This window comes from Wolffia australiana, chromosome 5 (assembly GCF_029677425.1).
Source record: "Wolffia australiana isolate 7733 chromosome 5, ASM2967742v1".
Classification (NCBI taxonomy): Eukaryota; Viridiplantae; Streptophyta; class Magnoliopsida; order Alismatales; family Araceae; genus Wolffia; species Wolffia australiana.
The window spans coordinates 22,587,282-22,601,836 of NC_135839.1; the positions used below are offsets into that span (position 1 = coordinate 22,587,282).

The 14,555-nt window shown below is 47.2% G+C and overlaps 4 protein-coding genes and 1 non-coding gene across 6 annotated transcripts; 2 read left to right on the plus strand and 3 right to left on the minus strand.

Annotated features, from left to right (window-relative positions):
- Positions 1–3,631: 3,631 nt before the first annotated feature.
- Positions 3,632–4,818, minus strand: LOC144703930 (Putative thiol-disulfide oxidoreductase DCC). The gene is made up of 5 exons (XM_078576228.1): positions 4,519–4,818; positions 4,392–4,449; positions 4,214–4,321; positions 4,040–4,132; positions 3,632–3,963 (listed from the first exon to the last, which is right to left on the minus strand). The coding sequence occupies exons 1-5, from the start codon at positions 4,712–4,714 to the stop codon at positions 3,879–3,881; spliced, it is 540 nt and encodes a 179-aa protein (XP_078432354.1). The 5' UTR covers positions 4,715–4,818; the 3' UTR covers positions 3,632–3,878.
- On the minus strand, positions 4,805–6,490 carry LOC144703926 (beta-glucuronosyltransferase GlcAT14A-like). Its single transcript, XM_078576224.1, has 4 exons — positions 5,848–6,490; positions 5,712–5,787; positions 5,488–5,603; positions 4,805–5,428 (listed from the first exon to the last, which is right to left on the minus strand). The coding sequence occupies exons 1-4, from the start codon at positions 6,431–6,433 to the stop codon at positions 4,914–4,916; spliced, it is 1,293 nt and encodes a 430-aa protein (XP_078432350.1). The 5' UTR covers positions 6,434–6,490; the 3' UTR covers positions 4,805–4,913.
- A 107-nt stretch (positions 6,491–6,597) lies between these two features.
- On the plus strand, positions 6,598–6,669 carry TRNAT-CGU (transfer RNA threonine (anticodon CGU)). Its single transcript has one exon. It is a non-coding gene; the product is annotated as a tRNA-Thr (tRNA).
- A 183-nt stretch (positions 6,670–6,852) lies between these two features.
- On the plus strand, positions 6,853–8,519 carry LOC144703927 (F-box/kelch-repeat protein At1g55270-like). Its single transcript, XM_078576225.1, has 2 exons — positions 6,853–7,127; positions 7,200–8,519. The coding sequence occupies exons 1-2, from the start codon at positions 7,089–7,091 to the stop codon at positions 8,418–8,420; spliced, it is 1,260 nt and encodes a 419-aa protein (XP_078432351.1). The 5' UTR covers positions 6,853–7,088; the 3' UTR covers positions 8,421–8,519.
- EMB1187 (Protein kinase superfamily protein) lies at positions 8,490–11,980 on the minus strand. Of its 2 annotated transcripts, none has more exons than XM_078576226.1 (11): positions 11,891–11,980; positions 11,648–11,794; positions 11,097–11,188; positions 10,454–10,557; positions 9,725–9,830; positions 9,489–9,611; positions 9,313–9,404; positions 9,158–9,242; positions 8,985–9,094; positions 8,752–8,916; positions 8,490–8,678 (listed from the first exon to the last, which is right to left on the minus strand). In XM_078576226.1, the coding sequence occupies exons 2-11, from the start codon at positions 11,773–11,775 to the stop codon at positions 8,544–8,546; spliced, it is 1,140 nt and encodes a 379-aa protein (XP_078432352.1). In that variant the 5' UTR covers positions 11,776–11,794; positions 11,891–11,980; the 3' UTR covers positions 8,490–8,543. The 2 variants fall into 2 exon arrangements, with proteins under 2 accessions (XP_078432352.1, XP_078432353.1); XM_078576227.1 differs by having other exon boundaries at positions 8,490–8,675; positions 11,891–11,915.
- Positions 11,981–14,555: the final 2,575 nt, after the last annotated feature.

Below are 14,555 nucleotides of genomic sequence, written 5' to 3' on the forward strand. Positions count from 1 at the left end.
CTTTACATCTCGTATCATCAAACGACTGACATATTTCTCATTATCATTTTCTCTAATCATATAAGATATTTCACATCATTTCATCGCATTTAGAGTCTACCTTCTGGACGTAACGAAACCTTTAGAGAGGAGTTCCTGAAATGACCTCTTCCTAGATGCTCCACCCATCTCCTTCCTTATTACTGTTACATATTCCTAGACTTAGAACTTTTGTCCCTTTTCGCCCATGTCATTATGTTGGTCCCCATGCATCTACACTCATTTCATAATAATTCAAATTGATAAGATGGAACATGATGAGTCCTCACATGGCTCAAAGTTTGCAGCCATATCTGCGGAGGATGAATCGAATGATAGTAGCACAGACAAGAAACAAAAAATACCTCGCCTTAATGCATGTGATGCGCTAAGGTACTACATGTCTATGGGATGACACAAATTCAAGTGTGGTTTATGTGGTGTAATTGTAGACCGGAGAAAATATCTATACAACCCTACTCTCTAGAGGCATCTGGAAAGGTTTCATCATAAAGTGTACTATACTACCTTGAAGGACAAGGGAGAGGAGTTCCAAGGGACAGATCACTAGCTGACTATTTTTGACACAACAGGTAGTAAGAAGCAGTATTACACTAGTCACACAATAGAGAATACAAAAGAAGAACTGGTGCGCTTGATGTCTTTTCAATTCATTGTGGAAAATTGCTAGGAAGAAGTACTTCATAAGACTTCTCTGTTATATCTCACAAGAAGAGATATCAATCCCATCAGAGCAAAAGGACATGCAATTTACAAGGATATGAAAAAAACATTAGGCGCAAATTGGCCAACGTTGCCCCTATATCACTAACACTTGACACATGTGCTTTAAAGAACAACATTGCATTCTTTGGGGAGACTGTGCATTGGGTAGGCACGGAGTGGAAACTATGTGAGCATGTTCTTGGGATACGCCAACTGAAGGGCCCCCACACTAAGGAAAACATGAGCGCGAGTGTCTCCAAATTTTGGTAGAGTTTGAATTGAAATCAAAGGTATGTATCATATTATTATAAATAATACTTTATGCTCATCCTTTGTATCATTATGGTGTACTTTTGTGCAGGTGTGTGCAGTGACCATCAACAATCCCTCAAATAACAAGAAAATGAGTAGTACTCTAGAATATGAATTAAAGATGTTAAACCCTCATTTCACTACAAGTAGGCATGTCTTATGCGTGGCACACGTCATCAAGCTTGTACCCCAAGCAGGCTGAGGTCACAATGTGTGATGAAGGCACCATCAAAGAAGGTCATTTTGGATGATAACAATTGCCTTAGCGCCACTGATAGTGAACAACTCAACACGTTTGAGGACTTTGGTACATCTACATTGGGTGATGTTGTACTTTGGCTAAGGGACATAGCCCCTGTAATATGTGGGTCAACATAACAGATGAGCACTATGTATCATTATGTAAGAAGTTTGGCTTATCGAACTAGAGAAAGATAAAATTCCCAACAAGGTTAAATTCAACGTATGAGATGCTTGTCGTGGGTGTCAAGAAGAGGGATGTTCTTGACAACATGGCAATGGATGAGTTGAGGAAACATGCGCTAGCTGATGACGAGTGGCATATGATCAAGGATTTTTCAGGGATAGTGTAGCCCCTTTTAATGGCTACCACACTCGCTTGTCAATCAAAGTCATCTACATCAAATGGAGCAATTGCTATCATCAGAGTGATCACGAGAAATCTCCATAGTGTCGTGCACAGAATCACAGATTCCAACATGTTTCAAGTAAATAGTGTTATATCATCACGACAACAAACTTTTGTCAACAATGTTTGACTAATAATGAAGACCAAGCTGATGAAATATGCAACTATCCTCACTCCCAACCAGACCTTCATCATTCCTGCACTCATTTATCCATCGATGAAGGTAAGCTTAATTGACCATGACCACCAGGACGAAGTCATAAGTTATGTGCAGAATTTATAAACTACGCATGGGGTCAAATAATGTTTTGAGTAACATTATGTTTGAAGATGTTTCAGTTGTATGGTAGGCCTAGTTCAATTTTCAGTGCAAATTTGTGTGAAAATTTGCATCACACAATACGCAAACTCGCACAGTCGAAGGCCCATTATCCTGATTTTTAAAATTTTGTTAAAGAACATACATGAAATATATATATTCAACCATAATTGGACATCAGCCCAGAGAAATACATCTGATGAATGTGGTCTAGGCATGTTTTTTTATCTTCAAAAAATTCGGACCTCTCCTACTTTAGGAGCTGATTGTCATACCTAGACCAAGGAACACAAAAGGTGGAAAGGGAAGTGGGATGGAGGGTGAGGATAATAATTAGAGTATTCAAGAAACTGCTGGGGAATATCGCTCAGGGGAGAGAAAATGATAGAAAAAGGTATAGCTATAGTCCAAGAGGATACGTTAGACGTGTTGAGTACTCATGGGTGCTTTCTAGAGAGAGTTTGACCACATTTTTTCTCCGTAGCTTCACTGAAAGTTGAAGATGGACCGTAAGAAACAGTAACCAAGGAAAGAAGTTTTTTTTTCTTTTTTTCTACACGTTAACAGCATGACCGTGGCCAATCAGGTCCGAAAGATGGTTAACTAAGTGGTAGATTTCTTCATTGCCCAACCAAGGAAAGAAGTTGATGCTTCTCTCCTTGGCTGTCAGATTTACCTTCAGGGGGATGGATGGTTAGATAAAGACATGTAAAATGAGCTTGAATGCATGCATGAACTTTAATACATCAGTCCGATAACTATGCAAGTTAAAGCATTTCATAAAATAGCATGTGCCATAAATAAGTATGTCATGTATAAGAAATACATCAAAAAATTATGATTCCAAATATTTACATTTGATTCGTTTCCACTGGCAAAACAGCTATCAGAAACTACATCATATGACGTTCTGAGCTCTCTGAGACAGTATAAAATTGTATCATGTGTATGAGGTCAGATGCAGTCCACGTGGACCAGTCACCGTCCCTCAATCCGGGACCATGATATAAAATTGTATCATGTGTATATTCAAGACATGATTCTCATTCAATACATCTTACACACCAAAGAATACATGGACCATTTTTCCTAATGGGCCAAAGTTTTTTTAATAGAAATCTGCATCCGAGATCCAGATATCAGATTTCGATCTCAGTACCACCATCTGCCACTCTCCGATTCCTTTAGGATCGATCCCCATATCTGACACAAGTTCTATAACTCGTACCACCATCTAAAGTCATCTTCATCTTCCCAGATGTCAGTTATTGGGTTGTCTGAAGGCGACCTCCTTCCTTAATGCTTATGGATGATCATGTGTTTGCCTAAGCAAACAGACATTCAGACTTCTTAGAGCAAATATCATCTTAATAACCAAATTCTTTGTAAACCGATGGTCTGATAGAGGATCATCCACTGTATGGTTAAATATTGTAATTTTTCACTCATTTTGAAATAATCTCACTGCACAAATGTCAGGTGGGTCCCGGATGAGTTGCCGAGCATCAGATCAACCTTCTGCGACTGACACTAGTGATAATATATTTGGTCTGCTACCCTGTGTCGATGAGAGTTGAACTAGTGTAGAGAAGAGAAGAGAGCATTCATCAGATAGAACACAGCGGACTTTAATAATATCTCACGCGTAGAAGGATGACCCACTAGTTTCAAATCTCGGCTCTTACATAGATCAGATAATCGGATACCATAGCGAACAGCAGACAGCCGATTGCAGACCTATGGCTCTGATCCAGGTTCAGGTACTCCCTGAAACGACGCTGTTTTCTTTCCTTCGGCGTCTCAAAAACAAAGCTTTTTTTCGTGGGCAACGATAATCTGAAGTAGAGGGGGAGCCTAAAGATCGCAATACTCGTTGGATCTTCCAAACAAGGCGTAACGATTGTTCGCCACGTTGTCATAGGCGAAGTCCCTCACGAACCTGCGAAGAAGAGAGACGGTGAGGTTTCTCTGCAACCCTTCAATAAAAACCAATGAGAGAGATAGGGTTTCCTCACAGAGGGACGATCTTGAGGAAGAGGGCGAGCTGGGGAAAGGGCAGCTGCAGATACTCCATGATCTTCAGCACCGCCTCGGATTTGATGTACGATCTGGAAGATAGAAAGACAGGGACCATCGTAAACTTCAAAGGCTACAGTGGAGAGGACTTCCTTAAAACTAACCTGACCTACCTCTCCTTCTCGACGAGGACGACGCTGGAGATGTCGTCGGGGGCTCTTCCCGATCTCTGCAATAGCATCTTCCCCGCCTCACTTTGCAAAGCCTCGTATCTTATCCTCCTGCACAGATAACTCAGGTGAGAGACTGAGAGTGTGCGTGAGAGAGATTGAGAGAGAGGGCGGGCTGTACTTGCTGGGATCGTTGACGCGCACGAAGCGAACGCCGCCGTTGCAGAGATTGCAAACTCCTTGAAAGATCATAAGTCGAGTTCAGTTTATGGATGAGATGGAGGGAAGAACAGAAGGGAAACCCTAACCATCGAATAGCATGATGGGCCTGTCGTCATCGCTGAAGAACCCCGCCGTGGCCTCCGCCCAGTCGGTCACTCGCTGTTCGCCGCCGGCGGTGCGGAGGGCGGAGGCAACGAAGCGAGGGCTGAGAACCAACGGCCGACGACGACGGGCGCTTAGCGGCCGCACGGGCACGGCGGCGGTGCAGAGCGAGAGGGCCATCTCTAGCGAGAGATTTCGTCGTCGCTAATCCACCAATTTTCCAAGAAGATCTAGACTCCAGACTAAACTCTCGTTCCCTGAAGACTGGTAGGAGGGAATTCCACATATTTTTTGCTATTTTCATCGTCGTGAACAAATAGTTGTGTGGACAAAAATGAAGTCTTGCGAGGCCGCAACTCTTGGCTAAATTGGGGCCGCGTCAAAGACAGTGGCTTTCGTGGAAGCGTGGCGAAGAGATCAGCCCATCGATGAGCGTCTTCAGTCTTGCGGCGCCGGCGCCGGGGCTGAGCTCGGACGCCGCCGGCGACGGAGGATGGAGGCGTAGGCCGTCGGCGCCGCCATCGGACCACCAGCTGCCGTAGGCAAAACCCTCCGGCCGGCGGTCGAGCAGCTCAACGTCGATCCGGTCGAGCACGGACGCGTTCTCGGCGAATTTCCTCGCGAAGGGGGCGTTGCTGGCGAGCATGGCAGGGAAGTCGGCGAGCTCGAGAGAGTGCGGGTGCTGCTTGGGCGGATTATCCCAGGAGATGAAGTGAAGGTCATGGTTAACGGTCGTGTTGCGGAACTCTTCGGCATTGCAGATGACCGTGTGGAAGTAGCCCTCCGGCGAGGAGACGAAGTTGGCGTAGTACATGAGCGCCGCCCGCGGAAGATTGTCCCAGCCCCAGACGCAAAACTCCATGAACTCCCGGCTGAGCATCATCCACGCGGATCCTGCCATCGCACCACCATCAGGGACGAGTCCTCCGAAGAAAGAACCAATTTTCGCCCACCGGTGAAGAGCTTGAAGGCCGAGGGAAGGTTCCGCCGCTCGGAGACGAAATGAACCTCCGACTTGCGTGAGCTGTGCAGTCCGGGGTCGACGATGACGGGCAAGGCGCGGTGATATCTGCGTAACAATACGAATAATCGCTCAAATTCTAACTCGGAGCCAAATGTCTTGTGGGCGAGTGTTGAAGATCGAGATTAACGAAAAAATCATGAGCATGGAGCTCACACTTTCCAGCCCAGATTGCTGGTGTGATCGATGAAGTTGAGGTGCCGGGGGTAGCTCGAGAGAACGTACAAGAGATCTGCAGCGTGGTCACATCAACGATAATTACGTAAATCATGACATGGAGATGGTCTCGTACCGTCTTGGGTGACGAGGGGATAGTCGGAGGCGCTGAGATTGATGAACCAGTCCCAGTCGGTGGCGAGTCTGAGGAGGATGGCGGCGGCGTGGAGGGTGTTGGCCACCATGGACGGGCCGCGGTAGGTGACCAGATTGGCCTTGACGACGACGTGGACGTTGCGGAAGCGGGCGTAGACGGCGTCGGCCCGGACGGCGGCGGCGAGGGCGGCGCGCTCGGCGGCGGGGGCTTCGAGATCGAGGTGGAGGACGTAGGAATTGAAGGGGTGGTAGAGAGCGCGGAGAACGCGTTTAAGGGACTCGCCGTCGCCGCCGGAGCCGGAGATGACGTACGCGAGTTTCGGGGTGGAGCCCGGCGGCGGCGGAGGAGCCCCCGGCGGCGGACGGCGGAGCTGCTCCTCGACGAAGAGAGGGAGATGGGCGTTATCGAGGGTAGGCGGGAAGGTGAGGGAAGAGAGGTCGACGGGTTCGGTGAACGAAGATGGGGAGGGGAAGAAGAGGGCAGCGGAGGCGAGGAGGAGAGAGACGGCGAGGGAGAAGAGAAGTTGGCTTCGGCGGCGCGGTTGCTGCTGCTGAGTCTTCTCCATGACGAATTGCTTGACAAACAGAGCGAGCAGACTGAAGATGTCGGTGAGGAGAGAGAAGAATTACGAATCTTACGAATTACGATTCACGAAGCCAGCTCGATGGGGATGAATTTGAAGAGAATTTCAAAAAAAGAAATAAAATATGTTTGCCGCATGGGTCGTAAGCTTCCGTAGCATAGTGGTAGTGCGTTCGCTTCGTAAGCGAAAGGTCGCGAGTTCGATCCTCGCCGGGAGCTATGATCTTTTCGTCAATCAAACTTGATCTTTTGTCCTGCACAAAGACGAGTTTCCCAGCATTTCAGTGAAAGTCACGTAGGATCGATCCGGTTCTGCGGAAATATTTTCTGCGTGTTGTGAAGGTTTTTGGACCCACGTATGACCAATCAGTCACAGCCCAGGCGCCAGCCCAGCACGTCAGGCGCACCACGCTCCCCCTTATTCTTCGCTTCAATTTTCCCTTTCTCCCTTGTCCTCTTCCTCTCTCTCTCCCCACCCATCTCTGCAAATGCAAGTTTCCAACTCATCTCTGGCCAAGTATCTATCCCGGCGCTGTCTTCTTCTCGGGGGGCGTCGTCTCCTCCCCCCCCTTCCACCATTATCTAACGAGCACCCTCTCTCTCACTGACTGTTCATCTACACTCTATCGCGGTGGAGGATGACGGGAAGGACGAACCGCGGGAGTCAGCCACCTCTGGTAAGTCCCGAAATCGCCGATCATGGCTAGTCTGGGGGGGGAGATTTGACGCGCTGAGGGGGTGAGTGGCAGGTGGAGAGCGGGGCGTGCCTGTGCAGGGTGGAGGCAGGGCTGAAGGCGGCCAAGCTGGGGGGCCCGTGCCGGCAGTCGGGCAGCGTGCGGGTCGCGGCGCGGCAGGAGCGGGGGCAGGGCTCGAGCCAGCGGCGGGGGCAGAAGGCGCTGCTGCCGGGGCTGCCAGACGACCTGGCGATCGCGTGCCTGGCGCGGGTGCCGCGCGCGGCGCACGGGCGGCTGCGGCAGGTCTGCCGGCGGTGGAACCGGCTGCTGGCGGGGAACTACTTCTACTCGGTGCGGCGGGCGGCGGGGCGGGCGGAGGAGTGGGTGTACGCGATAAAACGGGACGGGGAGGGGCGGATATCGTGGGCGGCGCTGGACCCGGCGTGGGGCCGGTGGGCGGCGCTGCCGCCGGTGCCGGCGGAGTTCTCGGCGGCGGTGGGGTTCGGGTGCGCGGTGCTGAGCGGCTGCCACCTCTATCTCCTGGGGGGGAAGCACCCGCTGCGGGGGCCCATGCGGCGGGTGGTGTTCTACAGCGCGCGCACCAACAAGTGGCACCGCGCGCCGGACATGCTGCGCCGGCGGCACTGCTTCGGGTTCTGCGTGATCGGGAACCGACTCTACGTGGCGGGCGGGGACGGCGAGGCGGGGGGCGGCGGGGCCGGGGCGGCGCTGCGGTCGGTCGAGGTGTACGACCCGAACCGGAACCGGTGGGCGCTGGCGGCGGAGATGGGCTCGGGGATGGTGCCCTTCATCGGGGTGGTGTACGGGGGGCGGTGGCTGCTCAAGGGGCTCGGAGAGCGGCAGCAGGTGCTCAGCGAGGCGTACCGGCCCGAGGCGGACGCGTGGGCGCCGGCCGGCGGGGGGCTGGTCGCCGGCTGGCGGAACCCGAGCACGTGCCTCGGCGGGCGGCTCTACGCGCTCGGGTGCCGCGACGGGTGCCGGCTGCGCGTCTACGACGAGGGCGCCGACGCCTGGACGAGCCACTCGGACAGCGGCGCCCACCTCGGCGGGTCGCGCGCCGTCGAGGCGGCCGCGCTGCTGCCCCTCGCCGGCAACCTCTGCATCGTGCGCAACGACATGAGCGTGTCGCTGGTGGACCTCCGCGCCCGCCGCTGGGAGACCATCGCCGGCAAGGGCGGCCCCTTCCGCACCCTCGTCGCCAACCTCTGGTCCAACCTCGCCGCCCGCTCCCGCCTCAACTCCCACATCGTCCATTGCCAAGTCCTCCAGGCCTGACTGAACACCCCACCATCTTCCCCCTCTTCTTCTTCTTCTTCTTCTTCTTCTTCTTCACCCCCAAAAGAATGCACGCAATGGAGGAGACTGAATTAAACAGTCGAATTGCAGAGAGATTGAGCATCAGCGAGGCGATCGAGAGGCGGAGAGGAAGGCGTGGGCCAGGGAGAAGCAGGCATCCCTCTGTTTCTTGTACTGGTCGTAGCGAAGGAAGAAGTAGCCCAGATAGTCGAAGTCGATGGGGGAGGCGCTGGCCTGCTGGATTGAACATGCGAAATAAGAGTGAGTTGAGTGGGTTGGAGTAATTTCAGGGGGGAGGGAGAGCATCGACCTGGATGAGCGCCCATATTGCCCAATAGATGTGAGACGCCAGCATGAACACGCTTGTTTCCACGTAGAGCGATTCGAGATCCTCCTCGGAGATTTGTTCATGGACAGTTGTCTTGTCGGCCTGAAGATAGTGCCGGAAGAAGATGTACTGCATGTCCTTGCTCGGGTACCTGCAACAAACAGAGAATTGCGTAAGAAGATGAAGAAGAAGAATACTAAGAAGAAGAAGATGAGGTACAGGTTGTAGTCGCATTCGAAGCCGGCGTATTCGTTGAAGTGGTTTCCGATGTCGTAGCCTCTGTAGTTGTAAGACCCATACTCGAAATCGATCAGGTACAGCTTCTCTGCAAGAGGATACCATCACTCGCTTTCCTTGAGAAGGAAAGAGAAAGAGAGAGAAGCAGTACCTTCGTCCTCGCTGAGCATCAGGTTGCCTGAAAGCAGGTCGTTGTGACAGAAGGCAACAGGAGCATTCAGACGGGACGTAATTTCCTGAAGTTGGTGATTTTCATAATCAGCTGCGGATAAAATCGAAGTTGGAGTTCGAAGAAGATGGCTCCACCTTAAGGGTAGCGATTTCCCCGCGAATCTCTTCAAAAGAGATGCTGTCGTAAGTTGTTTGCTTAGTTTCGTCGGTAAAAGTGAGGAAAACAGCTGAGAGGAAATGGCATTGGATCATTTGGAGAGTTTTTTTATAGAAAAGAAAAAAAAGGAAAATTCTTCAGGGGATGAGGAAACCTTTGTCGAGAAATTTCGTGATATCATTCCATAATTGAGGTTCCCTAGAACCAGGAATGGCTACCTGATGAAACCGATGGAGCTCTCTTGCAATCTTTGCAACTAGATGCGGCTTACTCATGTCTGAAAATACCCAAAAACCCTAAACCTCGTATCTTCAAAATCGACCCAAGAAAAAGAAAAAACAGAATTGAACCGATGCCCAAGCGTTGGGCTCTTATGTTCCTCAGAATTACCCTCTGGGGAAAGCGTGCGGGCTTTGATGAATGATTGTACCATGCCATTCTTAAATATTCCCAGCAACTTCGCGCCAAAACCAGCAGCCGACAAGTAGTTAATGGCCTACGCCACATGCATAAACATTTAGCATAATTGACTATATGAGGAATGTGAAAGAAGATAGTTGATGACACCACACGGTAGATAATAGTTCAAGGGGAAAAGTAGCGGTTCTTGCAATCGGGTATATCTTTTAGCACAGTAGTGGGCGCAACGAATGTTAAAAAGTACAAAGATTGCATAGACCCAGTCTATTTGCAAATCCACCTGCAATCTGCTTTTGTATAAATGCACGACAGAGACATGGTTAGGATTGGCAAAGATGATCGCGAGCAATCGAAGGGAAGCCCTCTCGAATGAAATTCTTTAACCAATGATTTTACTTTAAGAAGAGAAATATTCTTTACGTATCGTTGGAATTTGTGTTCTCATTTCCCTGAAAATAAGGAACATGAGACCATGTAATTTGAACCAATAATGGTGTCTTTGCTATGTTTCTTGGCTCCCATGGTGGCAGGCTCTTCCTGTCACCCTGCCTCCATCTCTGTACCGCATATTTTCCAACAAGAAAGATTCATAGCAGGGGATAACAAAAGGGGGGTACCAAAAAAAAAACCAATGAATTGAGAAAAATTTCGCAAGTTCAACTTGTTTCAAAACTGGAAAGGTCCGTGGAAGAAAATCACCTTCAGCTCTCTCTCCCGATTAATGATGACATCTGTATTCGGTCCGTAGAGTCGAACTGTCAGACAAGCCGTTTCCTCGTCTTCCCTAATGGAAACCTTGAGCACTGCAAGACCGGTGTTAAATTTATGAGAACAGAAAAAAAATTATTAGAACTTGACCATTCGTCCAAGTTTCATGTTGATCCCATCCATTAAAGGCGAGAGACTAGGTGGAACAAACAAACTCCAGATAAATTGATAAAATCATCGAAGAAGTTCTGTGAGGACTAAAATCAAGCTGTCTCCAAAGGGTTAGCTAGAAATTGAAAAATTCGCCGGCAGAATGAATTGAAGATGAGGGAACGGCTAAAGGTTTCTGCTCGAAGAAGAATGTTACGAGTAACTGAGAAAGAAAACTTCGCTAAATCTGTTAAAAAAAACATTTTTAAGTCGGGACATGGAGATTTTTCCATGAGACAATCTGGGGAGCAAAAACGCAAGATCCACAGAGGTTCTTTGTGACATCACCGGAGACCAAATCGATTTGCTAATTCTTAATCTAGCGCTTTCGCGCCCCAAATAAATCCTCGAGATGTATACGACATTGTAGAGCCTTAAGATTGTGTAGCAAAGAAATTTGAGAATGGATAACATTATGACTTACAGAGGTTTGTAATGCCACCGGACACTTTTTCAATGGAGAAACGCGTTTCATCGAGCTTTGACCATTTGCTAAATAAGTCTTTACATAAATCTCTGAAACAGGAATCAAATTAGCTTCGAGGAGAAATGACCGAAACCTTGACATAAGCAAAGGCAAAACGCACAAAAAGATATATATTCGCGCGAGATTTTCTCAAATAAAACATCGTCGTCCGTCTACTCCAATTGGAAGCACGGATCAATGTCCGCATGGAAGGCGAGGATCCCGTGATTCTTTGTATATCTTGAACAAAAGACGATTAGAATCCACATAACTAGATGATACTTTTAGCAAACATGCATTTTAGAGCGGAGCACTTCGCTTATGGTCATATCCGATCAGAAAGAACAGATAGAACACGAACAAGAAACACATCAGCATGATAGCCTCTAATTCCTATCATTCTGGGAAGATTGCGACACACCACATAGTGAGGAACGAACACACCCAATTGTGAGGAATCAAAAAAAAAAAAAAAACCTTGGACTTGGGTAAAGGGAAAGAGAACAGACACGATCTCATGTCTCATCTGATCGAGCGGAAGAGAGCTGTCGATGGAGATCGACGACGTAGGCACCTCCGACGGGCCGGCGACATCTGCGACCTCATCTTCCCCTTCCTGCTCTCCCTTAGCAGCCATCGACGAAATCGCTCACTCTCTGCCACCCAGATCGTCTCCATGGTCAGTTTATACATGTATTTATTTCTCAAGCATCTAAACCAAACTCCAGTTATTTTATATGAAAGACGCTAACGATCTGGGTAAGGGGTCGGCGGTCATCCGCCGAGTATAGATCTCAGCAGAGAAGTCGCTCGATCGATTGATGAAAATTGGACGATTGGATCGATCTATTAGGCTATAGTTGGTTGGATCGGTGCTAGAATTATCAAAATATTTCGTCTAATATTGCTCACTTTAAGTTATTGCGCACGAACAAGGTGAAATCACGAATAAGAAACGGTGAAAATAAATTTGGAGCTATCTTGTGCGTCATTCATGGTTTTATTTGGTAGAATTATGTCTAACAGTAGCTAGCAATTTGTAAAAATATGCTGGTTGATATATAAATGTTGCGCTGTTAGATGAATACCCCGATACCTGTTGGCCACGTTCTTGCTGTGGTGGCATGGGATTAACTTAAAAAACCACTAGTCCACTTGTTATCTGTTCAGTCTTGTTCTTTGCCTCTCCTGTTGACTTGAGCGATATATTAAAAATTAACCACTTGAGTGCATGGAAATTTAAAGGGATGACTCTCAATCAAACTCAAGAAAAGTCGACCTAAAAATATGGGATAATTTCATTTTCTGCTTCTATATCTCCAGTTAGGAGATGGCTCTATTGGGCAACCCTATATATCATTTGAAGATGTTGTTGTAAAAATAAATTGTCATCATTTTCCAGTTGATTCCTTTATAGCTGACATGAATGTAATTGAAGATTTTAGAAATGAAATGAAATGGCATTGGACACTGATAACTTGCAGTTTATGTAATTTTAGCATTTAAATATATTTTTTTATCATATTATTAACTAGACTTTTTAGTATTCCTGAATTCATATAAACATCACGGTATGCACATTTTTTATATTTTTAACTTGTAATACTTGACTTATATGTCAATAAGTTTGTATTCTTCATGAATATTTTCAATTCACAGGCATGCACAAATTTCCAGGAATCAAATTGGACAATATTGATGGGATAAAACAGCCAATCTGATTTTTAAATCTATTTACTAGACTGATGCATTGTCCGAGAGGATCACACTCATAAGATCTTATGTCTTTCTAAGTCTCTCTTTCTATGTCTTTATGGGTATCTCTCCCTCGATCTCTTAGTCTCTCTCTCTCAATGTTTATATCTAAGACTCTCTTTCTATCTCTCCCTTTCTATTCTCTCTCTGTCTCTCTCACTATGGGTATTTCTCCCTCGGTCTCTTAGTCTCTCTCTCTCGGTATCTATCTCTAAGTCTCTCTTTCTATCTCTTAATGGGTATCTCTCCCTCAATCTCTTAGTCTCTTTCTCTGAGTGTCTGTCTCAAAGACTCTCTCTCTATCGCTCTCTTTCTATTTCTCTCTGTCACTCTCTCTATGGGTATATCTCCCTCGATCTCTTAGTCTCTCTCTCTCTCTGAGTGTCTATCTACAAATTTATTTTTCCATCTCTATCTATCTATCTATCTATCTATATATCTCTCCCTATTTATCTCTCTCTCTCTCTTTCTCTCCTCTCTCTCTCTCTCTCTCTCGATCTCTCACTAATATCTCTGTTTGTGTCTCTCTTCCTCTTATCTCTCTCGCCCTTACTCTCTCTCTCTCTTCTTTCTCTTGGTCTCCGATAACATGCATTTTAGTAGGTTAATATGTCAATATCTACATGTTTATTTGTGCTAAATTGTGTACACATGCATCTTATCAAGCCTAAAGTAATTAAATTTATTTTAGACTGATATTTTGAGATACATGAATTTTAGGTATTTTAATGATTTTTCTGATGTACAATTCTGAAAGGATATAATTTTTGGGTCTGAATATAATTTTCTTGATCTTTTTTGGCTATTCAAAGAGATATCATTTTTTAAATTCACTCTGTCTACTTTGTCTGTGCTCTCTCTCGACTTTGTCTGTGCTCTCTTTCTCTCTACTTTGTCTGCACTCTCTCTCTCTTTCTCCACTTTGTCTATGCTCTCTCTCTCTTCCTCACTGTTGCTGTGCTCTCTCTCTCTACTTTGTTTGTGCTCTCTCTCTCTTTCTCTACTTTGTCTGTTCTCTCTCTCTCTCTGTGTTTTCTCTATCTCTTTCTCTTTCTCACTCTTGCTGTTCTCTCTATCTCTTTCTCTTTCTCACTCTGAATGTGCTCTCTCTCTCTCTCTCTCTCTCTCTCTCTCTCTCTCTCTCTCTCTCTTTCTCTCTCTGTCTGTGCTCTCTCTCTCTCTCTCTGTCTGTGCTCTCTCTCTTTCTCACTCTATCTGTGCTCTCTCTTTCTCTTTCTCACTCTATCCGTGCTCTCTCTCTTTCTCACTCTGTCTGTGCTCTCTCTCTTTCTCACTACGTCTGTGCTCTCTCTCTCTCTCTCACTCTGTCTGTGCTCTCTCTCTCTTTCTCACTCTGTCTGTGTTCTCTCTGTCTCGCTCTGTCTGTGCTCCCTCTTTCTTTCTCACTCTTTAAGTGCTCTGTCTCTCTCTCTCTCTCTCTCGTTCTCTCTCTCTCTCTCTCTCTCTTTCTCACTCTGTCTGTGCTCTCTCTCTCTCTCTCTCTCTCTCTCTGTCTGTGCTCTCTCTCTCTTTCTCACTCTGTCTGTGCTCTCTCTCTCTTTCTCACTCTGTCTGTGCTCTCTCTCTTTCTCACTCTGTCTGTGTTCTCTCTGTCTCACTCTGTCTGTGCTCCTTCTTTCTTTCTCACTCTATAAGTGCTCT